This window comes from Onthophagus taurus, chromosome 1, assembly GCF_036711975.1.
Source record: "Onthophagus taurus isolate NC chromosome 1, IU_Otau_3.0, whole genome shotgun sequence".
Classification (NCBI taxonomy): domain Eukaryota; kingdom Metazoa; phylum Arthropoda; class Insecta; order Coleoptera; family Scarabaeidae; genus Onthophagus; species Onthophagus taurus.
In genome coordinates this window covers 18,314,403-18,340,978 of record NC_091966.1, presented here as the reverse complement: position 1 = coordinate 18,340,978, position 26,576 = coordinate 18,314,403, and the positions used below count along the sequence as shown (strand labels likewise).

The window sequence follows — 26,576 nt, the reverse complement described above, 5'->3', positions numbered from 1 at the left end:
AGAAGATATCCGTATCCTTCTGTGTTTGTGAAAGTGTATAGACAAATAGTTGAACAAGGGCTAAATAATGACGAGTAGATCGTAATAATGACAATGTTAGACTGCAAAGGAACTTTAGAAGAAGATTTTTGCGTGAATTTGACAGAGACTCCACTACGACTGTTAGAAGAGTTTCGAATGCCTTACGAATTTCTAGATCACAGATATGCTTATCATTTACAACCCTTGCAAGGATTGCAACTAGGCGATGAAAAACGGCGTGTAACGTTTTATCGGTGGAATCTTTAAATAATGTAATGTGGAACGATGAATCGTGTTTCACAAGACGTAAGATTGTAAACTTTCATAATTTACATGTTTGTAACATGAATTTAGTGTCAACGTCCGGGTAGGTGTTTATAATAATCATCTTTTCGGGCCATACTTTTTGCCACCACAACTAACCGCTCCGGCGTTCTTGTAATTTTTGGTTGCTGAACATGCCAATATGTGGGATGACATTGATTTAGCTTTAGGAAGAAAGGCCTGGTTTCAAGTTGATGATTGTGCAGCTTATCATGGTAGGGTAGTAAGAAATTGGCTGGACAACCATTTTCCTGCGAGATGGATTGGTCGTGGTGGACCAGTCGCATGGCCCCACGATCTGCAGATCTTAATGGTTTAGACTTTTTTGTGTGGAGATATTTGAAAGGAAAATTATATGAGACACCTGTTCCCACAAGGGATGAACTTTTAATAGTGTTAGGAATGCTTGTAATGACATAAGGCCGTTCTTAAATACCATTACTCGATCAGTAATTCGTCGGTCAGAATTATGCAAGCAAAATTTTTTACATTTTCAACAATTTCTTTAATTTTTTTCTTTTATTATTTAGATTAAAAAACATTCATAAACTAAAACATTAGTTAATTTACCTACTTTGTTTCCATGGCACACATTATTTTAACTATCTTCAACTATCCTCTAACAACAATTGGTCTGTATCGAATAATAAAAAGCGGATTGTCTTGAAAACGATGAACTTTAGCGCATTTTGATAAGAGTACCTACCCTTTTTGCTTAAAAAGTACACAGAATAAGAATTTGTATTCAAAAAGCCAAAAAGTATACTGTATAAACAAGGATAATAATAGTATATTAAAAAACAAGTTTCGTAAGACATGCTTGAAATGCATTAGTAGCAATTTTTGAATTTTCTTCTTTGGATGGTGTGAAATCTATATTTTAAACGATAAATTAAGCATCATTTCAAAATAAAATTTAATAAAACTAGTATACCTAGTATGTTTAATTTTATGTTAGTTATTCACCCTTATACAGAGACCGTCACACAAAAAAGTCAATTTCACAAATTTAGGGAGACAATTTTCACAAATTCACATCTCAAAAACACAGCAAGCTACGGCAATGAAATTTCGTTTATAGCTGTTAGTAACAAAATCGAAGATTTGTTGGTCAAATTCGTCAACTGGAAGTGGTATTTTACTAGAAACCATATTGAACTTGTTCTATATAAACTTGCCGTTTAAAGCAATTTGAACAAATGAAATATTGCTTAAGCGATTAAAACAATGAGAAACATTCATATCGTAAATATCACTCGAACCGCGTAACAGGAAGTCGTCCTTTATCTGACCATCATCCATCATGTTTTATATAAACTGGCATTTTACATAAGATAACTGCATGGAAATTTGTATGAGCCTTTATAATCATAAAAATATATAGGTATTACATATGTTTTTGTTAGAATTAAATTGTAATATAAACTGGGGTTGGGTTGGGTTGGTTTTTACCGTTTATTACGATAAATGAAATAGACTTTTTACTATAAAAATTTAATGATATTTTATGTTTGAACTTTGAAAATATAGAAGATTATCAAATAAACATTTAAACATTAAAAAAAAGCTGGAAGCTCAGTTCAGAATTTCAAAATTTTAACAGTTTAATCTTAAGTCAATAGCTGCTGAAAAAACAGTTCAAACATTTTATAACCGATTATGTGATCAAGAATTTTATAAAAAAATAGTAATTATTGAGCATAAATTAGGTAAAGTATGAACAGAAAACTTTACATATGTACATAATTTGACTTTATCAACACGCAAGTAAAGTTCCTTATTAAACAAAAAGTAGACTATTAGGATACAAATTGCAATAAATTAATTATCTAATTTAAACGTTTTCTTAATTATAAAATCACCAATTATTTAAATTAAAGAGCGGAAATTTATTATCATATAGTAGTATAAATTAAGAAACAGTATAAATGGCAAAATTTGCAATACATTAACACAATTTCTAACCTTTACCGTTAAGAGTAGTTCCTAATCGAAAGAGGTAGTGTATGCAACTCTCTTAATTATTAGTGGAGGTGAATCGAATTATAAATTACAATAATTTATCAAAACTAAACGAAAAATGTTATCAAAAACAAAATAGTATGCAAGGTATTAAACGAAGTTTATCTTTGAATATACTACGATTCAGTGAAAAATGTAATATATGACATATAACCTTTATAAATATATGTATCTATTTTGAAGTTTACTGAGATATTATCAAAAGTTATCAAGAAGAGCTACATTCAATTAAACTTGCTCTTCTTCTACATTTTCTTTGTTTCCTTCACCTGTTTCTGTTTCTAAAGGGATATTTACAAGAAGCGATTATACTTCTCTTGATAAGGAAGATCTTTTGTGAGTTGGTAACCGTTGAATGCTACTAATTAACGGGTCTGATGTTACTAATAGTGTATGTAAAAGATCTTCATTACACTTAATTCTGGATATTTTTCGAGTGTGGTTTTTCCGATATGTTCTATATTCTTTGTGTCTAGTCTCAAGAACGTCTTCTGACAAATTTCCAATTGGACAGGAAAAATATTCCACGATCTGCCCAAGTATACAAGGGTACCAAGGATACCAAGGATACAGCTTCACGTATAATTTTGCTGTGTCCATAATAAATTTCTTAAATTCTATCATATTTAAAGTGAGTCCACTTGATACTGCAGATAAAATTGTGGAAAACTTTGAAATTAAATTGATGTCAATACCGGTAATTTCGGAAACTTTGTCTATGGATTCAAAAAATCGTCTAGCTGTATTACCATCGTTTGTACTTCCTTTGGCTTGAACAACTACATCAATAAGAAGTCTCATTTCTGCTTTAAACCTGTCAATAATTACTTTTTTTCTTGTATTTAGTTCCGTTTTATTACAGCGCCATTTTTTATGTTAAGACGGTAAGCGATACGTATTAAACACTCCATTAATCTAATTTTTGCATGCAAGGTTGACAATCCATACACAAATGTAGAACATCAAGCTTGTTCATATCTTTGGGAGACGTGCCACAGATATAACAAACTTGAGCAGACAAATTGTTTGTCAAGACATTACAAACTTTACCATCCACCATAGTTTTGCATAACTTATGGGTGATAATAAATTTCCGTTCTCTAATTTCAATTTCAGTTGGCTTTGAAGTACTGATTTGTTTATTTATGTGACTCATTTCTTTTTTTAAGTTAATTACCGTTTCTTTTGCAAATATAAAATGAATTGATCTACAATAACGTGTAGAACTAGTTCGCAGGTTTTGCCATATAACAAGTTTTTTAGTCAAATGCGTGTAATAAACTTGTATAGGAATGAGGGCAGACTGTGAAATATCGGAATCTGTACTATTAGAATTGTTAAACTTTTACTTATATAAAGCGTGTACAGAACTACCATCCCTACCCCATTTATAAAGTACTGTGTAGAAGCTGTGTACAGTTTTCGGAAAAAGTTTGAGCAAGTTCTTCCTGTTTTGATAATAATAAACGATTGACTGTTAAATCAAGAAGACTTTGTAGCTCTATGTCGACAATGCTGTCAGATATTGTAATTTTATCGTGGGGCGGATAGCAGTCTCTTTTTGCCTGTAATATTCATATTCTATACAATTTCTCTGAATTGCTTCTTTCGCATCGTCACATATTGAAATTTTGTTAATTTCAATTTAACAATTAACGATAGCGCTTTTTGGGGTGTGAACTTGAACAGATGACGTTGTTCGTGTTCCTTTAGCATTATCCAAGACAGTGCTCTTAAGTTGTTTTATTACGGATGGAGAGGTTGTCGTCGTAGTCTGTTTAATAAGATATGTGACATCTCTTTTACCACTTCGGTGATAAGCCATTTGAATAGCCAAACTTAGCTCTTCAGTGGATTTTTCTAATAAATTGCGAATTTTTCTTTTTTTACTTCTCTCACAACTCCTATTGAAACTACTTGATGGTCTTCCAGCTTTCAGTGTTGATGGTGGATTTTCTTTTTTCTTCTTACCTTCTTACCTTCTTAACGATAGTATATTCTACTCAAAAAAGTGCATTAAGAATGTGTTAACCCCATTTCTCTAATTTCAAAAATAAACTAAATATGAGCATTTTTTGAAATCGCTAACATTTGACTTTTTGGCTATAACTTAAAAACAAAAGAAGATAGTGATTTGCTCTTTACGGGATTGGAGTAGTCTCGGAAAAAGAGACCGAGACATGGCACCTACTTTTTTCGTATCTCTTATAGTTTCTGAGATAGCCTATAATAACACCCAAATTTGCCCACTCTGTACAGTACACACAAATTTAGTACAGAAATCACGTTTTATAAAATGCTTTAAGTCACTTCCTCGACATTAATGACATCCTCCCCGCTTTTGGGTTGCTAACGGTTTCTTCCTGTATTTTCAGTTGCAATGTTTACACTATTTGGTATTCCCTTTCCATCTTTTTCAATATTTGATGCTGTTCAATTTATTTCGGGTTGGACATGTGATATACCTAGTTCCTGTAAGAATACTACTTTTCGAACTTTTGCTAAATAAATCTATAAATTTGCACAATAAAAAAATTTGGCGTCGCATAACATTCAAGCTTTTATTGTATATTTTCCTGACTTGCTTGGAATATATACTTTAAATGGACAACGTCCCCCGAAGGAAACTAAATGCAATTGTTCCGTACTCAGAACTCAGAACATTCATAAGCTTCACAGCATTTTTTTTGAAAAAATGACAGTAACGTTCGCAGAGGTGCTTATCAATTATTTTTCTCACAGGCTTGGTGTCTAGGTTAACGAATCGTATAAAATGTAAAATGTCTATAAATCTATTTCTGCTCATTGTTGCGGTGTAAATATGACAGTTGAATGCATTATTCTGATTCCAAAGATGTATGACTACCATAATCCGGTCGTTTATGACCCAATATATAAAAGTATGAACTAATTGCATATCACTAATAGCATGACAATAATAATACTAGAGAATATATGAAAGGACAACATCATCAAACTTTGATTTCGTATGCTACGTAAAGAATTATTTTTTAGGGTCATTATTGACCCAGTTTTGGTTGTACAAGGGTTATTTCACCATTTATACCATAATTTTGTTTTTTTAGAGACTAATTTCAAGAAATAACATCTATAACCTCGATAGGAAGTTCTTGTTTTAACATCTGAATATTAACAACAATTGTCTCTTTTTTGTTAAGCTGATACAACTACCTAGCAATTAGTATGGACTAGCACACTTAAAGAGAAACGGAAGTAATTTTTAACATTTGGTTAAAATTTGTTTTTGGAAATTTTAAACGTATTTCTTCCACCCCATTTAGAAAACATCTCATTGGAAACATGAATAGATACTGGAATAGCTAATTCCAGCTTGATGGTTATCCGACACTTTATGGCCGAAACGTACGTTAGCATTTAAATGATGTAATCATTATCTGAATCGCGTTATTAGAACGTGTCTAGAAACGTGTTCAGAGCTGAAATTCAAGCATCGGTTTTTCTGCTGAAACTAGATTAAATCAAGAATGATGGAGGACAATTTGAACATTTGTGACCTATTTCTGACTTAAAGTTTAGTAATTGTAAGTATTTTGGCTTATTTTGTTTTATTGTCATTGTACTATATGCTTCGTTAGCCCATTGGCCTTTAAACACGCTTTAAAAATTTGTTTGAACCAGTCTTAAGCTTGGATAAAAAGGTCTACGTAATAACATTTTTGTGTTCTGTGATTTGTTTGCTAATGTAGCTTGATTAAGGTATTTTATATATTTTGTTCTATAATTCGAGAACGGATGGAGATATCGAAATGCGGTTTTCACTAAAATTTTGAAAATATTATGGTGACTAAGGGTTTGTCAAGTAAATAGTACCGTTCCACTTAACTTTTTTTTTAAATCACAAAAATATGTAAATTCTGCAGATAACGTCCTCTAGCTTATCTATTTTCAACCAAAAGGTTTCACAAAAAATATCTTTAAAAAGAACATAGAATGCTCTTTCAAACAAGACCAAAACTCGCCTCCCTTATTATGACAGATATCAGAAGTGTCGCAAAGCAAAACAATACTTAAAAGCTATCAAATGATGTTCTCAAAGTTATAGCTCATCATTTAACTTTCCACGATAGCGGGAAATTTGTTTCATTATGGCAGTTACCCCCTAGCAGTAACTTCAAAATAATTTCTAGCACTTTTTCTTGTCCACTTTGCTAATAAAAATTCCCAAACCTTTAGGACTTTAAGTTTGTGAAGAACATCAGAAAATTGATTCTAACGCAACATGTTTTGGGCATATTCATGTTTTATTTACCATATAATGAATGATTGAGTTCTAGAATTAATTTAAACCTATAATTTAAGATTTTGACTTGGAACTAGCTACAAAAAAAGGAATTAAAATAGAATTAAAGTTAAAATTAATTAAAATTATTTAATTAAAAATGTCATATAAAAAGTGAAGTTGAGTGTAGACTTAACAAATTTTTGTAATCTATTGTAACAGTTATGAATGAACCATCTCTGATACTAAATTAATAAAAAAAATTATTTTTTTTAAAATATCTTGCTAAACAATAAATCAAATTTTCGCGAAATTATGAAAGAGGGATACCTGGAACTTTATCACGTTTTGATAAGATCCACTTATCCCCGAGTCTTAAGTAGTTGTCGTGCCATCGTGTTGATAACATGGACATCCTAATCTGTCAAGATCAAAACACTCTCTGCTCCATATTTATATGACTAATGCAAAACCATTAAGTACAAATACGTTAAAATTTTATAATCTATAAAATACTGGCTGTAGTCCAGTATAGTTGATGTTCCGCGTCACCGTTTCATATTTTGGTTTTCATCGTCAATAAATTTATATTTGAAAAATGTGTTAAAAAATGAAAGAAATCATCACGATCGTCAATGGACGAAGTCATTTCAAATTTACCGCCGTTTACGATATCAGAAATAAATGACGCTATTTCCCGAGCAAGTCGAGATGGAAGTACGATTTCTTTGGTTTCGTCAACTTCAAGCGAAGATGACGCTATTATAAATTGTTTTACCGGCGAAGATGTTCAACCTACCATAAATATTATCAATTCCAGTGATGTGGTTATTGGATCGGTTACTCAATTTCATGGACCAGTTACCATCGTACAACATACACCCGGAAGTGAAAACGATCTAACAGCTATTACTAATTTAGATGATTCAAAAAAAGGTAACAAAAAAATATTTTAATGATTATTACTACTTTTTTGTAAAAATAATAATTATAGTCGTTATCGTTTTTATTTAGAGATATTTTAAGTGTTGATTTAAATACAATGATATCAAAACACGTTTCCTGATTGCTAACAATGCTAATCATGATTTGCAATAGATTTATTTCTATGTTGCAATAACTGTTTATTTAAATATTAACATTGCTTTTATTTTTTCACTTTTCATAATGAACCAATTTCTATGGATTATTCAAAAAAGAGAAAATTTTTATTGAAGGACGCAGAAATTATTTTCATACCATCGAATCTTATCCAACACGTAATTATGATAATCTATTGTTGTTTTAAAATAGCGGACGGCATGTTATCAGTTTTTTTTATTTTTTTTATTTTAAAATGCCGAGTCGTGGTCGTAATCATGTGAATGCTAAAGGCCAAAAGTCATTCAAAAAAATACTAATTCCTAAAATAAAAAAAAATCCTGTTAATACCCCTTAATTCCATTGTGACATTAAAAATAATTTGAGAATCACTATAATTTATTTTATTTTAAGTATTTAGTATTACGCAGCATCAATTTTTATGGAAAAAATAAACAAATTCCTTGAAGAAATATTTCAATCAATTAAAAGTTTTCTTAAATAATAAAACTTATTAGCTCGTAATTTATTAATATAACAGTTCAATCACATTTTTTTAAAATCTTATCTAATCAACACAAAAATAATCGTGTATACAGACAAAACTAATATTAATATAAAGTAAGTGCGTCAGTACTGGAAAAATCGAGAAATAATTATTGATAATTGGTATGGACATAATTTAGGTTTTTGATATTTTTTAACAGTACTTAAAGATTACTATTATTGATTTGATTAACTTTTTTCAAATCAAAAGATAAATAAGTTCAGATAGTCTCAAGGCTTTTAATTTTTGTTGTTGATTTTTTTGAGAGGTCTAATGAGAGTTGTAATTTAATTTTATTGAGTCAAACTAATTTACTGCCATTTACTAGTATTGTTAATTTTAAGTTGATTTTTACATGTTGATCGACTGAGAATTTTATACAGAGTATTTTAATTTTTGAACAGTTTTTTAAGAGGAAGGTCATCACTAATCGTAAATTAATTATGTAATCGATTTGAAAAAAGAAGCCATCGACTAAAATAGCAAAGATTTATTACAAGAAAAGTTACAAAATTTGACAAATATTCTGTTTGCCAACTCTTAGCTCATGAATATGTTATTAGTTTTTTACATGTTCTTTTCGTGTGGTCATTTTGTGATTTCTGTAGAACGTTAATGTTATTATTTTATGCTTATGATTCCTTATGAATAATAAATGTTGATATAATTAAAAATCAAACACACTGTTCTAACTGTTAAATTTTTCGCTTCTGCTGAATATTTTTCAAGATAATTTCAAAATTACTGTAGATTGTATTGTTTATGTAATTACTGTACAGGGTGTCCCAATTTCGATGTCCGCATAGGCTATCTCCGAAACTAAAAGAGATAGAAAAAAAGTAGCTTACATGTCATGATCTCGTTTTTCGAGAAAATGCTAATGCCGAAAACTCCGAACAGCTATCGTCTTTTGTTTTCGCCCTATCGGCAAAAACTGAAAATTTTACAAAAACGACAATCGCGAATATCTTACTTATTATCAAAGATGGAGTACTATAAATAAAACATTATATGGGCAACTTTTTACGAAGAATTCATTGGCGTAGGTAGAATTTTTTTCCCATCATTTATTTTCGAAATTTTAGACGTAACTTTATTTTTTTAAATGGAAACCATAGTTGGCTATGACTTAAAATAATTTGTTATTTTCTTCTGATAACAAATATATATAGTTTGTGGGGTATATTTCTTATGGTTATTGAATAATTAACAAAAATTCATTTTGTTCTGTCTAAAACTAATGTATGTATTTAAAAGTTAATGTTGCTATGGTGATAACCATACATACTATGATGGAACATAATGTATCAAATAATTACCAAAGTTTGTATTTAAAAATTCGATAAAAACTCTAGCATTATGTGCTGGTACGATGCACCAACATGTTAAGTGTCAAAGTATAACAAAACTGAATAAAACTTTACAATGAATTTCGAAAATTATGAAAAATGTAACATGATGGAATGCTATATGTTATCACATAAGAATGCGACGTTAGCCGCGGAATTTTATTTCACAAGATATCCAGAAAGAAGACAACCGCACGAAAAAACCTTCAGCCGATTAGCAGAAAATTTAATAGATATTTAGTCCTTTCCCAAACCACATACAAAAACATACCAAAATGACCTGCAAGAGAAATTGCAACAAGACGTCTGACCCAAAAGCCGCTGCTCCCGAATATGAAAGAAAAATAAGTATAAACCATACAACGTGGGATTAACTCATTATTTACGTGCCGGAGATGTCAATCGAAGATTAGAATTTTGTAGATGATATTTAAAACAATTAAATAATCTGTTGTTTGTTCAAAATGTTATCTGGACCGATGAAGTCTCTGAGTGTTCAAAGAAGATTGGGGTTTAATGTATGGTGCGCCCTTTTAGATAATAGAATTTTGGCGTATAGTATCTACCATAAAAACTTAAACTCAGGAAAATATCTCAATATATTAAGGCAGCACATTGAGCCTTTGGTCGACAATTTGCCACTAAATATGTCTCAAATGATATATTTTCAATATGACGAAGCACCAGCACAAAATGCCAGAGTTGTTAGTGAATTTTTAAATACTACTACAAACTCAAGGACAGTAGAATCTAACAGGACTGCTACATCCATTGTTGTGACAGCCTACCCGCAAACTACGTCACACCATTTTCCACGTCCAGCTGTTGTTATGGTCTCTGCGTTTGCTGTGAGAGGTTATATCCTAGACGTATTCATATTCGTTTTGAAGTTTTATGTTTTTAGACGTATTAATGTCCTTCATATAACCTCTAAAAACATAGACAGTTACCAGGCGAGGCAAATAGTGTGACGTAGAGTACGGGCAACCAACCCGTAGTCGACTACAAAAATACACTGGATGTAGCAGTCCTGTTAGATTCTACTGTCCTTGCTACAAACTTTGGCAATAATTGGAAACAATGCTTTCCCTCATGGTATGGTTATCACCATAACAACATTAAGTTTTAAATACACACAATAGTTTTAGAAAGAACAAAAAAAATTGATACATTATATTCCATCATAGTATGTATGGTTATCGAATTTTTAAATACAAACTTTGGTAATTATTTGATACATTATGTTCCATCATAGTATGTATGGTTATCACCATAGCAACATTAACTTTTAAATACATACATTATATTTAGATGGAACAAAATGAATTTTTGTTAATTATTCAATAACTATAAGAAATATACCCCACAAACTATATATATTTGTTATCAGAAGAAAATAACAAATTATTTTAAGTCATAGCCAACTATGGTTTCCATTTAAAAAAATAAAGTTATGTCTAAAATCTCGAAAATAAAAGATGGGAAAAAAATTCTACCTACGCCACTGAATTCTTCGTAAAAAGTTGCCCATATAATGTTTTATTTATAATACTCCATCTTTGATAATAAGTGAGATATTCGCGATTGTCGTTTTTGCAAAATTTTCAGTTTTTGCCGATAGGGCGAAAACAAAAGACGATAGCTGTTCGAAGTTTTCGGAATTAGAATTTTCTCGAAAAACGAGATCATGACATGTAAGCTACTTTTTTTCTATCTCTTTTAGTTTCGGAGATAGCCTATGGGTACATCGAAATTGGGACACCCTGTACAAATAGATTGTATGATGTTAAAGAGCCCCTTAACGCATGCGCTATTGTAACAAGATGATGAATATGTGGTTTGTGTAAAACCTTACACCTTTCCAAAATAGCACAAAATCTAAACTACAATCGAGTTTAGATGAATTTTTAGTCTTCACTCTCTGTCGAAATCATTAACATAGTGACAATAGATTCAATTTCTCAATTTTAATTAGGTTCAACTTTAGTAATATTTTTAGTTTTAGTTTATGAATTTATATCATAAATTCCAATATCTCGAACTTCTAAAGAAACAAGGCGATAAAACACTCTCCAATTATTTTACTGGAGTAAGCTGCGGCTCAAACTTTAGAAAAGAAAATTAATCTCACAGTACCATTAAAAAGAAACCAACAGCTTGATGAAGGAGGGAACTGTTTTATCAAGTGTATCAAGTATACAACAAACAGCTTGGGAAATACTTTCACACTCAGAAGAAGAATTGCAGGTACAATAAATATCAAAAAGAAATGAGACAACTAACATTTAAAAACAAGAAAAATAAGATGGCAGCAAACAAGAACACCTCTAGACAAAATAAAGTTAAATAATCTTAGTCAGTGACTAAAAAGAGAAATAAATCAGTTAAAAAGGCTGCTATCAGATTCGTGCACTAAGAACTGAAGCGGACAAGAAGTAGTCAACAAAATGCTACCCTATTTGCAAATCAACTTGAGAAAACGTATCAGGTTAATGAAAAAGAGGAAGACAAGGAAAATTTCATTCAGAATGATAAAGAAAACATGTAATCTACTTCTACAAGGGAGGTAGCTAAGGAGATTAAGGAGAACATTAATCAAAAAACAGAAGAATTTAATCGAGAAATATTACAAAATCTGCCTAGGAAAGTTATAATAAAACTGATAAATCTAATAGTTATTGCCTCATTCAGATTACGTTATGTCCCGAATATCTAGAAAGTAGCGGAGGTGATTATGATGCCAAAACTTGGCAATCCATCTCAAGATGTTATGTCATATGCTTTACAGCCTCTCTTGACGTGGCCAAGGCATTTAACAAAGTTTGGCACAAAGGATTTGTACACAAACTTAGGTCTTATCTACCAAAACAGTTCGTAGAAACTCTACAATCCTACATTACAGATAAATTCCTTCGAATAAAACAGGAAAAAGTATATAAGAGTTGAAACAAATCATTGCCGGAGTACCACAAGGAAGCGTGTTTTAACCAATTCTATGCTTGCTGTACACCTGTAATATTCCTCAATTAATAGATAATACAATAGTCATAGTTGTAGACGACACAGCCGAAAAATTACAAGCTAAATAACAATTACAGAGATGAACAAAGATATGGACTATAAAGTCAAATGAAAGTAAGTCATGGCGATTTTACAAACAAAAAGTATAGCCAATACTAATTCATAATAGTCAACAAATACCTTATTCAAATCAAGTATCTAGGCATGACTTTAAAGGCAAAGCTGCAATTTCAACCTCATGTAAAAAACAAAATGCTGCAAAATATACTAGTTGATTGACTCTACATAATAAAATTTTTTAAGATGTTTCTTATAAACTCCAATAAATCTTAAGAACGAGAGTTCAAATCGAGGCATGGTCTCCTTAATGTTGCGCTTCCAACAGTCTCAGTTTCCGGCTTCCGGCTTATGCAGAAACGGGTATTAATCTCACAGCAGCATTAAAAAGTAACTCTCTTCCAGCTTCTCATCCTGAGAATCACGTTGTCTCAACATCTTGCTCTTGGTGTACCAGCCATACGTCTTCCTCGTGGTTATCTCTTTGCGACACGTAGCATATTAATTTTATGTGTGTTGTGAGGGGAGGGCTCATTGTAGCTCATATAGTTCATTGTTGTGTCTTCACTCTCCGTGTCGTTCTCTGGGCTGTACATTTTTCTGTGTATCTTTTTCTCAATCGGTCCAGTAGCTGCACCGATTTCTTAGTGATGATAACAAGTCAATGTATACATTAACGTAACGTTTTAGTGAAAGTATTTATCAGTCATAGAGTGTATATATTTACTAGTGAATGTGTACATAAACAGATGTTAGTAAAAGTTATAACAAAGAAAATTTAGAGTTTAGGGTTGGGTTAAAATGACTATAGTTAAAGAAGCAAGAGCAAGAAAATTAGTGTCATATGCCCATATATAGGGAATACAGAATTATGGTGCTTCTTGATATAAAAAACGCTTCCAACTCGGTACCGTGGAAGGAAATCCGAAAGTCTCTGGAGAGAGCAGGATTGAGAAGAATGTTAAGCTCGTACTTAAAGCAGAGAAAGGTCTTAATTCCAGGAGGGATAGAACAGTAAGTCAAAGATAGGAGAATTGCGGAGGAGCTTATGGGGGAAAAATCAAAGAAAAAAAAACCGTTTTGATAGTGCGTGGAAGGGAGGAGGGAGAGATAATTATGAACCTTCTACGATCCATAATGAGGAAGAAAGAGGCTGAAGAGCGACGAAGAGAGTTTGGAGGTGAAGAGAGGTGAGAGCAATGGAGTAACAAGAGGGATGGATGGAAGAAGACATGAGGGGGCGTTCGCCCCCTCACTCAGTTAGGAGACCATTAGTGATGGACAAGAGCTCTGAGGTGGTGGATAGAAATTTAATGCTTCTTACCAAGTTGAGAAGTCACAACTTAAGATCTTCAACGGAGGTGAACGAGTAACAGGAAGGATGGGTAGAAGAAGAGATGGTACGAATGAAACAGTTAACATGTTAAAAAATTAATAGATTATTGTGTTTCGAGCTGGGAGACCGTTGACTATGGATGAGAGGTTTGAAGCTGAGGATGGAAAAGAACAGTAGAATAGTACAGTTAAAGAGAAAAGGGAATGAAGAAAAGAGTTCCAGTAAAGTATTCAACATCTGTATTCGCAGACAGCCTGAAGAAATGCATGAGCGATACCGGACCGTCTAGACCGATAAAAATGCAAAGAAACGAGGGGGAGTTTTTAGTGCGGTAAGCCTGGCAACACCACAGCCATGAGAGTTCCACACTCCCAATCGGATCAGTTCAGGCGCCATATTCGGTCGGAGCTCAGTCATAAAGATTTTCTCCTCCTCTGCGCCAAAAAAAAATGGTTGGGTTGGGTTTCGTTATGTAATATACTAGTAAACGTGCTTTAAGCTTTAACTGGGTGTCATTAGTAATTGTATACATCAACTAGTTAAAGTTTACGTTTCGTATTTTATATACACATTAACTAGATAAATTAGTTAATGCATTGACTAGACAATGTGTACATTCACGCAAAGAATGCTTTAACTGTAACATATACATTGCTGCCCAAGCAGCTGAAGTTGTCCACTACTTCGAAGCAATAGTCTCCAATTATAACACTCTGCCCAACACGATATCACCGTTTCTTACTCTGAATCATGAGTTCGGTTTTCTCTTCGTTAATCCTTAGTCTAACTTCTCTTCCAAACGTTTCGAGGTAATTTTCCAGAAATATATTTTGCGTTTAAATTGACTTTTCTAGAATAGTGGCTAGTACCTTTTTAGAATCTCGTGAATTAATTTTTTCGTATTGTGGGCTAATTTTCGGGCTTACATTCGTGTATAAACAACGAGCCGAACACGGTGTCAATCCGAGGGCTGTACAAGGTGAATGGGAAAGAAATGAGATCGAGTATTTTATAATAGAAGAAACTATCGTGAATCGAATGGCGGTCAATGAAAAAGGTCAGCTTTGTGACTGACTTTTGTGAATTAGAATCGGGCATTTCCACTTTCATATTGATTAAGCTTTCTAATAATTGTTCGTTAAAATCGGTTGAGAGGTTATCTTGTTAAAATTAAAATACTACACCTGTACAATCCTATTTCATTTAGGGCTAACTTCGTATAGGTTATGTGGACGTATTCTCTAGGATTATACATTTGATAATATTTGATTCAAAAGTTGAATTACTGGGCTGATTTGATATAATATTTGATTAAATTTTGATTTTTATAAAATCACTAATTGTACTTTTATACTGGTTTATTATAAGTAAATCCGCTTTACATGTTTCGACTAATTAGTCATCTTCAGAAGCGCTACAAATTGACAACAAGAATGATAATAAAAGTTGTTACAAATATGAAATGAAATAAACTTACTTGTCGTAATATAAGAAAAGGCGTTCAAAAAACTTCGCATGAAAGTATAAGTCGTAAATAAGGTCAGCACATCAAAAACGGTGATATTTAAAACAATTATTGTAAATATTAATTTAAAAAACTATAAAACTAACATGTTAAAAATGTAAATGTAAAGTTTAAGAATTAAAATTAAAAACGACGTTACATGAAAAGTTACAAAAATAAAATGGTTGAGAAATTGCAAGAGGTAACCACTTTTTATGAGTCCGCGAAAACCAGAAATAAAATGTATAAATGCGCATGTGTTGAAAATAAAATAAAATTACATAGAAGGTGTTCAGATGAAACAAATCCCTTCTGCGAGTATAATTGTCTGCGAGGCAACAACTCTAAAATTTGTTTTTTAAAAATGTATGTAATGTATATAATTTGCATTTTGTAGTTTAATATTTCTAGGCGTTGAATAGTAAGATAAGGGAAGGGGATAATAAAATTTGGATTTTTAAATTAATAGAAAAATATAGGATAGGGAATACAAGGATAGGGTGTAGACAGGAGTTGGGTGTTGCCGCAGGGACCCCAAAATCTGCGAACAGTGTGTGCGGCTAAGTACACTGATCCTCGGTATTTTGGGGAAATGGGTTATTGAGGCATTTGTATAAGGGTGGCTTTAAGAGGAGGACCTGGTCATTAAGGCACTCAAGTCTTGTATTAGTTTTTATGAATTTGTCTATTTCATAGCTCTCTAAAAGCTCAAGTTTGTGGCCTTTATTTTGTTTATGTATCAGTGTTACATTTTCTTTAATATCAAAAGTGTGGTTGTGCAGAGATAGGTGTTTACCAAAATTAGAGTTGGGTTTTATTAAATGTTCTCTAATTCTCGTTTTTAGGGCTCTCCCTGTTTCGCCAATATATGTGGCTCCGCAAGTATTACATTCTAAACTGTAAACACTGTTAAGTTCCAACAAGTCTAGCTTACCTTTTGCATTATGCAAAAGTTTTTGTAAGCTGTGATTGTTTTTGTAAGATATGCTGATTCCATATTTATTGAAAATGTTTCTGATATTGTGAGCTATTTTCCTGGGATAAGTAATTGATCTGTATGTATCAAAGTTTTGAGTTATAGGTTGAAGACCTGTAGAGTTGTTAAGGTTTTGTTTAGAAATGAATTTATTAATTATTTTGTCAATTTGGGATAATTGAAAACCATTGTTAATACCTACCTATACTCTTAATGATATTAATTTCTGTGTTTCTATCTTCGTTTGAAAGGGGGGTGTTGAAACATCTATATAGATAAGCATTAAAGGCAGCTAATTTGTGTGTTGTAATGTGATGAGAATAATATGGGATTATGGTGTCTGTTTGTGTTGGTTTTCTGTAAATTTTGTATTGAATAGAATAATCGGTATTAACTAAGGTGAGATCTAAGAAGTTTAGTTGTTTATGTTTTTCATTTTCTATAGTAAATTTAAGATTTTTATGGAAGTTATTAATGTATTTATGGAAATCATCTATCATATTGAATCCGTCATCATCCCAAATTATCAAAATATCATCAACATATCTGCGCCACAGGACTATATTATTATTGTTAATGTTATCTTTGTGTAAAATTTTGTTTTCTATACTATTAAGGAATATGTCGGAGAGTAGACCGCTGAAGGGGGATCCCATTGGAAGACCCTCATTGTATTGGTAAAATTTATCATTGAATTGACAGAAATTTTGTTCTGTGCATATTTTAAGTAAATTAAAAATATGTTCAACATTTTTTGTGTCCACTTTTTCTATGATGTGTTTAGGTATATTTAGTGTTTCATTAACTGGAACGTTGGTATATAAGTTTGTGACATCGAAAGATAGTAAAGTTTTTGGGTAAATGTAAAGATTTTAAAGTTTCTATAAGTTCATATCTATTGGTGATGGCATACTCAGCCTTGAAATTTATGACATTTTTGAAAAATTGGATTAAGAATTTGCAAATTCTGTATGTGCTAGAATCTGTAGAAGATATGATAGGTCTAATAGGAGACCTATCATATCCTAATGATTTTATATAGCCTATTTAAACGATCTGCTGTTTCGATATCGGTAAAGTGTAAGCAGTTTAAGATTTGAACAAATCTGTTTCTACTCAAATATTTCTTAGCAAATAATTTGCTGAATACAACTCTAGTTAATAGTAGTCTTTGAGATAAAGCCTCTTTTCAATCGCAAAAAAGCAGATTTCCAACTACTTCAGAAACTCAGTTTCTGCAAATTCACGTTGTTATAAGTATTTGTTTCACCATATTTATTTATTTCCGGCAAAATTAAATGCAGAAGGTCATCAATCAGAAACTTCCAATAGAACTAGTGTTGAAAATTCATACATGAGATTGTCTTGTATACCACCATCATTATAAAAAACAAAAAGGTTTTAGATTATTTGTCATCTTCATTATCACAACTTTCATTCTCTGAATCAGCTTTATCGATTTCTCACGATTTATTTGTATCCACATCATAGTCGCTATCTGCTCAGTTCTTCATAAACTAATAAATTAATGCAAATTCAAAAGAATCTCTCCTTACTAATCCTAAATAATTATTTTTTATCTGCAATAAAAAGTATTTGTACATCTTATATGTATTTACATTGTAAATGTTTCCACCACACCATTTCTGTAAAATCTACATAATAGCGTGACTGAAACAAGTTTCATCACAATTTCTACTAACATGTTTATTGAAATAACGATAAAAACGAACACAAAAAAATTGAAATGTAGTTTTTACTTAATTAACATCACTTATCGTCTTTGCCTTTTCATTATCATTCAAATTCAATTAATTTAAATAGTGGGTACAAAGATCAAAAATATCAATACTAAAAGTGTGTTATTAACGTGTCCATTATACCAAATAAACACAGTTTGAGTAATTATAAAAAAACTTAATTAATAAAATCTATTAGATTTTTTATATTTTAACTACACAAATAATTTGAGAATAAAAAAAATTAAGAACTTTTTGTTATTAACCGCAAGGAAGTTGTGTTCACTTTAAACGACAAATAACAAATAAAAAAACGCGACCTCATATCCAGTGGTAGGATTCCCCTCGCTGCGAAATCAAAGTTCGCAGCGTACGAGAAACAGGACTTGGATTGCCATTGCTGACAGTATGTGCTTATATAAAGCACTAACTCTATAGGTATACAGAATTATAATCGTTTTATACTCAACCAGCTACTGTTTTACATTTTAATTCGAATCACATCAACGTGTTAAACTAAATAGTGAATATGTGCATCATTAATCTCTACATAGTTCAACGTAAGTCTTAAATATTATTTTTTAATTAGTTGTTAATTAAAATAATTTATAAAAATAATGAAAATGATGTGGGGAAATTATTTTTTTAACACTTTGAATTGAAAGGTGGAAAATTTATTATAGATAAAGTGATTGTGTTATGTTAAAATTGTTATTCACTGTTTAGTCAAGGATTTTTTGGCAACCTGAGTTTCCTAAAGAGGTCATAATTTTCAAGGTGATTGTTGAATAGAAAGAGACTAAATTAGTGTTAATATATAATTATCAATTTTTTAAAAGAAATTGACGCGAAGTAGAGTTAATAAAATAATAATGAATTTGATTCATTATTGAAATTTATAAATCTGATAAAATAAAATTTAATTCCAAGATAAATGAATGAAAACACATTTTATTTAAAACACTTAGATATAGCGTGTTTTGCAATAAATCTGGGTCATTCATGTTCAGATCTCACCTCAATAAAATAATATCGATAAGAATTATAAATTTTATATTCACTGAAATCAATAAATGTTCGCTATTAAATCTCAATTTCTTGATTTTATATAATTTTATTATTTAATAATTGTGTTATTAATATTTCGCTAATCTTGTTGTTATTATTATTATAACCATTGTTTATAATCTCTCATTTATTTTGCATTATATCCACTACATATTCAAACAGAGACCGAGTTAATTATCGCCTCATGTCTTTCATTATTGATTCGTATACTACTGCTAAAGTCACAGCAGATATTTCCAGCTAATGTTAATTTAATTACACCCATAATAATAAACATAATGGCATTTACACGGTAGCGACAATTATTTACCGCAACAGGTTCAATCGGGGATTTACCTATAGAATTGTTTCTATTTTAAAATTAGAATTTAATTTTTTTACAATGAAAAATATACATGATTTGCACATTTTACAACATTTTTTCAAAATAATTACATTAACATTCTTATAATATTTTTATGATCTTAAAGTAAATCTATTCAGTGAAAGCTAATTTTTGCAAAATGATATAAAGTGATGTAAAGTTGAAGTTAAAGTGGTTTGATTTACACAACATATTTAGTACACGGTAGTATCGCTGAATCAGGTGAATTCATTTGATATATCTGCATCGCGAATTGCACGTAAATTTGGGTCGTTAAATTTATTCATGATTATGGTCTGATTATTGTATGTAGTATTACATGATCAAGAATAATAGCGTGAATTGTTTCCGTCCTTCGGAGAGGACGTTAAGCCTTCAGTTACAGCACCAACCATACATCGATCCGACACCATCTCTGGTGTCGTTACTACTCTTAAGAGCGGCTGAGTAAAAACATTCGTCAACCCACGTGGTTTTATCATGGCCATTTAAAACCATTAGAGAAACTTATATTCAGCAGTGGACGCCAAAAATAAAATGGTTGAGAAAGTGAATTATTTACTTATTCAAAAACAAAGTAGAGGTATACCGAAAAGGTTTGAAAAATACCACATGCACAAAGAGAATTTAAATGTTTAAATAATAATTTAATATTTAGAATATTCCACACTTTATTGCATTAACGGTAAAACAATAATGTTAATTGACTATTCAAACCGTAACAATAGTCTTTACCGGTACTCTATTTTTTCAGTTAAGTTATTACCATTTCGTGGACCGTCTTTTCAAGTTATAATTTATTGTTCTAATCGAATTAACTTAGTATTCAAAATATTTTGCCGATTTTATATTTATTAATGTGCACTGAGATGGTTTTCAAATAACACATCATTGTCAATACAAATTATCCCTCTGGGAACTCTTCTCGTACCAACTTATCCATCTCAATCTTTCTGACATTATTACTTTTACTATATCTAGTTTTATATTGTTACATAGTTCTTCCAGTTCTCCATTAATCCTCATTCTATACTGCTGTTATTAATTATTAATTGTCCCTCTAACAATTCTTCTTACCGTGATTTTTAGCACTAGAATTATATTGGCTTTCGCCTGATAATGGATCTTGAGAACTTTCTGGTTGGTCTTCACTTTCAGTCGACACATCACATTAGTATTTATTCCATGTTTGGTTATTATTCTGGTAGGATTGAAGAGTCGTAATTCCAGTCTCATTCGTATTGTAACTATATTCTGGCTCGAAATAACGACGATGCAAGTTTCTCGAAAACTGGCTTCAATAGAAACTTATTTATTCGATAGAAACTTTTAATTCTGGCCAAACTAGATACTTATGCTGTTTTTACTACGACATTCCTTATCTTATTATAGAAACTACTTCTTCTCAACCAGTTAATTTTTATCAAAAATGTTTGACAAGGGAATGAGGTTTTTGTTTTGAATAGCCAGCTCATACAGCTACATACTCTAGGAAGACTCTAACTTTACGTTGTCAAACGTTGTGGATGGGTCCACCTTTAAAATAAAGACATTAAAGTATGTAGTGGACTCTATTAACAAACTGGAAGGTCGAGACAGCCGTGAAAATTTCAGGGTTGTGATAGCACAAGACATGAATAAGATTGGAGATGTGTCCTGGCTATTATTTAACCAAGTCATATGTATAACGAATATAGGTTGAAGTGGTTGAATACAGGTGGAAATAGCTAAGGTTGATATGCCGCTCAAAGAGCGCAGTAATCTGCGTTGCTAATCGAGTTATGTATTATAGATGTCGGAAATTATCATAAACAAATTATTGCGATCTGGGCTAAAGAGGCTACTTAGGTTTCGGGTATTTTTCTGGAGGCAGCATTATGTTTGATGATATTCTAGAGCTGAGAGGAGGACGGCGTCAACCGTATGCGGATAATTTGTTGACGTTGGTTGAAACTTGTAAAGGTTAACCGTTTGATTTCCAAGGGGTATTGAAACTCTGCTAAAGAATCCTAAACAGCACCACTGCACTTTCTCGAAATCAGAACGGAAAGACCGAATCGGCGCTATAGCGCTTGTCGGAGTTAAGGTGATCGGAGTTATTATTCCATAAGTGTGTTACATTGCTAATAATTGTGTGAAAATCAGAAAAAGGTAGGAATTGAAAATGAAATCCTATGAGCATAATCATAAATCCATGTGATTTTGCTGTTGTCAACGATGACCACTTAACGACGAAAGATACCGCATTTTGAGTACTTCAGATAGTGCTACTAATTTGTAGCATCAATGTCCACTTAGTCGTTTAGGAGTTGCGGAAGTCGACAATAAACCCATTAAAGACTTTGAACTATTCTTTGATTCAACGCTATGGTTACTAATTGTTAAGGAATCTAACAAATATGCCGAATATCTAAGGCATTTATCTGCAGAATTTCGTTCATTTAGAAGAAAGAAAATGAACACCAGTTATTATACTTACTATGCTTAATTATCAACTGTCCACCGATTTTGACACTTTTGAACTTGTTTCTGAGGAATGTTGCAACATGGTATCCGAAATGTTAAATATTTTTTCAAAAGATACACAAAATGGTTCCAATTCTAGGTCTAGTGTTGTAGAGTGCAATTAATACCAGCCGTGAAAGGCTTCGTACTTATTTTAATATCATCGAAATCTATTTTATGGTATCCTTTCTTGCGGCAATGTTCTGTGACTGCTAACTGCTCTGTTTTTCCTAATCTGATGTCTCTTTCGTGTGCCTTTATGCAACATACGAAATTCCGTTCAGTTTGCTCCACAAAGCATGGACTAGCATATTAGTTTCTTATTATCTGATGAAATTGAGAACGGAAGACCTTGAACACATTTTTTTCGAATGTAGGACATTCCAAAAAAATTAATCAGGAGATTCAATTTTACCTCTGCGAGGTTGGATAGGGTTGAAATCAAGATGTGTTTAGACTTCTCAAGATATAATTTGACTGGGGTTTTGCTCAACAAACAGCACATAAGTGCTTCTACAAAATGAAACTTGTGAAAGCAATTCTTTTTGCCAATAGTTTAAGTTAGTTAGTTATTGTTAGTTATTTATTGCTACTACAATTTTATTGATGGTCATCTTTTCGAAATATTCTCATTGAAATGGTTTCGCATTATTTATAGACTTAACGGAATCTTTGGATTGAATTATTCGATACCTATGATAACTGTTAGATTATATTATCATCAATAATGATAATAACTGAATCTACTGTGGCATCTCTATTCGTTTCAATAGCCTTGTGAAAGTCGATAGGAACACCTTGCCAGCACTCCTTATCATGTTTTTTAAAGATCGCAATTTTCTTCTTCGACATTGTATTGTTCTATTGATGAAAAAATCGAAACATCTATTTAAACTTTATAAAAACATGATTAGACATTGAGCAGAAGACAATTTTTCGCTTTATATTTAGCTCTCCGATTTAAGTTAAACACTGAGCGGAAAATCAATAAATTGTGCCTAGGGTGAAATTTCATTGTAATGTTATTGTCAAAACAAGTGTTATTATGATTTTAACAAGCCAAGTAAAGCGACTTGGCAACCTTGACTATTATATTAAAAAATATATACGACAATAATCATGACAATAATTTCTTTTTCCTAAATATTAAGTCAACTCAAGTGTTTAAATTAGCTTTGTAACTTTATCACACTCGGTATAACATCTTATTACAACGCCTTATTTCTATAGAAGTGATTAAGAACTGAATATAGGAAAATTGAAACACTCTGTATAAAATATTTAGTAGCAAACGTTCCTAAAATATATTTTTTGCTTTCAATACTTAATTATCTCAAAAAAAATATACAAACTTTCTTAAACATATTAAGATAAACCACTTAATATTCTTTGTAACGAGGTTACATCCTGTTTTTAAATTTATAAACGACGTAGGTAGCGGTAAATTTTTAACAAGTAGTAGTACATTTTATACACTTGAAAGAGTAAAGTCGTATATGTGTGGTGTGTTCTCTTCGCCGCGTTCATGTGGTGATCATATAAAATTTTCGGTCAATTATCTCATTGAATAGGTGCTAGTGTATGTTATAATGGTTCGTTATAAAGATTATTCGTGTTGTTGTCGTTGTCCAACGCTGTTAAAAGTTAAAATGTTATCCAAAACATTCAGATTATACTTTATTTAGTAGTCGCAATGAGACTGATAAGAGTTAACCACAGACGACGTGCCACTTTTAAAAATGGACAAAGGGATATTTTACCACAAATTAATAGGGGTGAGTTTAAATTATTAAAATAAATTAGAAAATATGAAAAATCGTAAATATTTTTTTATACTTTTCTTTCTATTATTATTTATTCATGTCAGTATTTGAATACAATTGATTTAATATAATGTTTCTAAATAAGTTTTCTTTCATATTTAGTTTAAAAGGTTATCAAACTTTAAGAATTGATGTTTTTAATTTGGATAAGATATTTAATATAAATTATTTTGCAAAAAAAGATAAAATTACATACAGATCCTTCGATACAATCTTATTTTTTTTTTAATAAAGTTTCTTATCTCAAGGTATTGATACATTCTCGGTAATGGTGAAATATTAGTAAAGAAGTTCTTATCAACTTCAAAACGTGTTTTGATATCACCCAACCACAAAAATAAAATAACTTCTAAATTATTATTTTAGCAAATTTGGTTACAACTGAAGGTATAGATCCAGCTATAAAACCACCGGTGCAATTAAATTGTATATCATCAAGATTAATAATAAGGATAATTTTCGTAACAATAGCATTAATAGCGATATCTTTAACATTAATTTTTACAACTGTTCCAAATCTATCGGATGAATCGGATGATGATGACAAGAACCCCGATGGGCTTAGCACACATAATATAACCGGACACGAATATTATACAAGGGCGCAATGGGGTGGAAGAGCACCTTTATGGATTAATGAAATTGAAGGTCAAGTTCGTTGGGTTATAATTTCACACACAGTAACATCGCAATGTAAAACATTCGGTGAATGTTCAAAATTAATGCGAGCAATGCAAGATATGCACGTAAACGATGGTAGTCCAAATATAGGTTACAATTTTGTAATTGGAGGTGATGCCAACGTTTATGAAGGTCGCGGATGGTTCGCACAAAACTTTCATATTTTTGATAAAAACAGTTTAGCAATATCTTTTATTGGAAATTACGTTTACGATGAAGTAACAAACAATATGATTGATGTATTCATTAAAATGCTTGATTTAGGTGTTGAATTGAAAGTTTTACATCCAAATTATCGATTGATAGCCCACAATCAAACGTTGGTAACACTCAGCCCAGGTGCTAACATTTACAAATTGCTCAAAAAGATGTCCAATTTTTACGTGGATTTGAGACCTCGTGATGCAATAATGCTTGATGGTAACAATTGATTTTTTTTGGTTTGTTGAGTTTGTGATATACATTTTAATTCCTATTTTTTTTTTCAAAAGACATGTAAAATTTTTAGATTTATTATAAGATAATTAAAAATGTTTGTCGATAAATATATATTTTTTCTTTGATTATAATAAATTATTCTTTTTATTTCCTACATGTAAGTATATCCTTATTAAAACATTTGTTGTACTAGAAATTAAAATTAAAACAATAATAGTAATAAATCTGAGATAAAGGATAACATTGTTATTAAAGATTACAATCTTATCATAAAAAAAACATATTTGAACGATGTCTTAGAAAAAAATTGCTTACATTGAGTTTTATTGTGTTGAAAGCCGTAAAAAAATCTTTTGTATTGGGTTCGTTTTTCTTACGGCTGTGACGTTATTTTTTAAGTAACATACATTTTTTGTGGGATTTCTAGAAAGAAATAATTTTTGATTAATCATAACTTCTTGAAACCACCTTTTCTTTTTTATTACGTTAACTGTATTATTTAAAACACAATTTGTTGTACGAATAGAAAAATCGATTTAATTGAATCACTTAATAAAAAATTAATATGGAAAAGTTCTATAAATTAAAGTGTAAGCGAGATAGTTTTCCAGTACATATAATTTTTTTGCAATCGATACTAACATGTCACATTAATGTCTATAAAATATAATATGACCTAGAATGTACCGATTTCTTACCTATGCGAAGTTATCACCATATTTTCATTATAACAAGAGAACTTCTCAGCCGATTTCGATGAATCTCTTCCGAAAGCTTCATTCTTAGGCTATAAGAAAGTATGAAATCCGATTCGAAATCCGTTAAAACTGCAAAATATTGCGAAGGTACATAAAATTGCACAAAATGAGGTCATTTTAAGGTGGTCATAACCCGTAAACGATGTACTCGATTAAGATCTATTCGATTCGCAATATTTTCTTCTATCAAAGTCATAATAACACCGTGTTTAACTTGTTGTTTATACACGTATGAACACCCCAAAGTTTAGCCCCCAATAAGAAAAAAATAATTTAGGTTAAATTGATTATAACTAAAGAACGATTTTAATATTTGAGGTATTGAAAGGTTGGATCTGGCTGAAAATTTGAAAATTTTGATTAAAACACGAATAACTAAATAATCAAACACATCAATTATATTGTTTATTAATTGACCAATTTTAGTCATCAAGATCTCGATCGAAAGAATGATTCACAATGAATGCGAAGGTGGAAATGCCAAATCTCAAAATTCGCTAATCAACTACGTATGTGTAAAAGAGCAATATTATTAAGAATATAATTTACTACATACAACCTTTCTACTAAATGGACCAAAATAAAGTTTACGTATTTTTTTATACAGGGTGATTCATTAGCTCTATGACAAACTTTGGCAGATGAAAGGTGATGCGATTCTAAGGAAAAAATGTTATATGAATATGGGTCGGATTCATTTTG

The 26,576-nt window shown here is 31.1% G+C and overlaps 2 protein-coding genes and 1 long non-coding RNA gene across 5 annotated transcripts in view; 2 read left to right on the top strand and 1 right to left on the bottom strand.

The window, feature by feature from the left end:
* Positions 1-7,034: 7,034 nt before the first annotated feature.
* On the top strand, positions 7,035-25,251 carry LOC111415642 (peptidoglycan-recognition protein 2-like). The gene is made up of 2 exons (XM_023047393.2): positions 7,035-7,564; positions 24,364-25,251. The coding sequence occupies exons 1-2, from the start codon at positions 7,264-7,266 to the stop codon at positions 25,107-25,109; spliced, it is 1,047 nt and encodes a 348-aa protein (XP_022903161.1). The 5' UTR covers positions 7,035-7,263; the 3' UTR covers positions 25,110-25,251.
* On the bottom strand, positions 15,359-16,352 carry LOC111423326 (uncharacterized). Its single transcript, XR_002707456.2, has 2 exons — positions 15,496-16,352; positions 15,359-15,432 (listed from the first exon to the last, which is right to left on the bottom strand). It is a non-coding gene; the product is annotated as an uncharacterized lncRNA (long non-coding RNA).
* Positions 18,616-26,576, top strand: part of LOC111424712 (peptidoglycan recognition protein 3-like) — a 76,134-nt gene continuing 68,173 nt past the window's right edge. The window contains exon 1 of one of the 3 annotated variants that reach the window (XM_071197918.1): positions 18,616-18,797. In XM_071197918.1, the coding sequence (XP_071054019.1) occupies positions 18,767-18,797 (31 nt within the window). In that variant the 5' untranslated portion in view covers positions 18,616-18,766. Of the gene's footprint in view, positions 18,798-23,631; positions 23,950-26,576 lie in introns of those variants that run through there. The other 2 variants (XM_071197916.1, XM_071197925.1) reach the window with 2 other exon arrangements.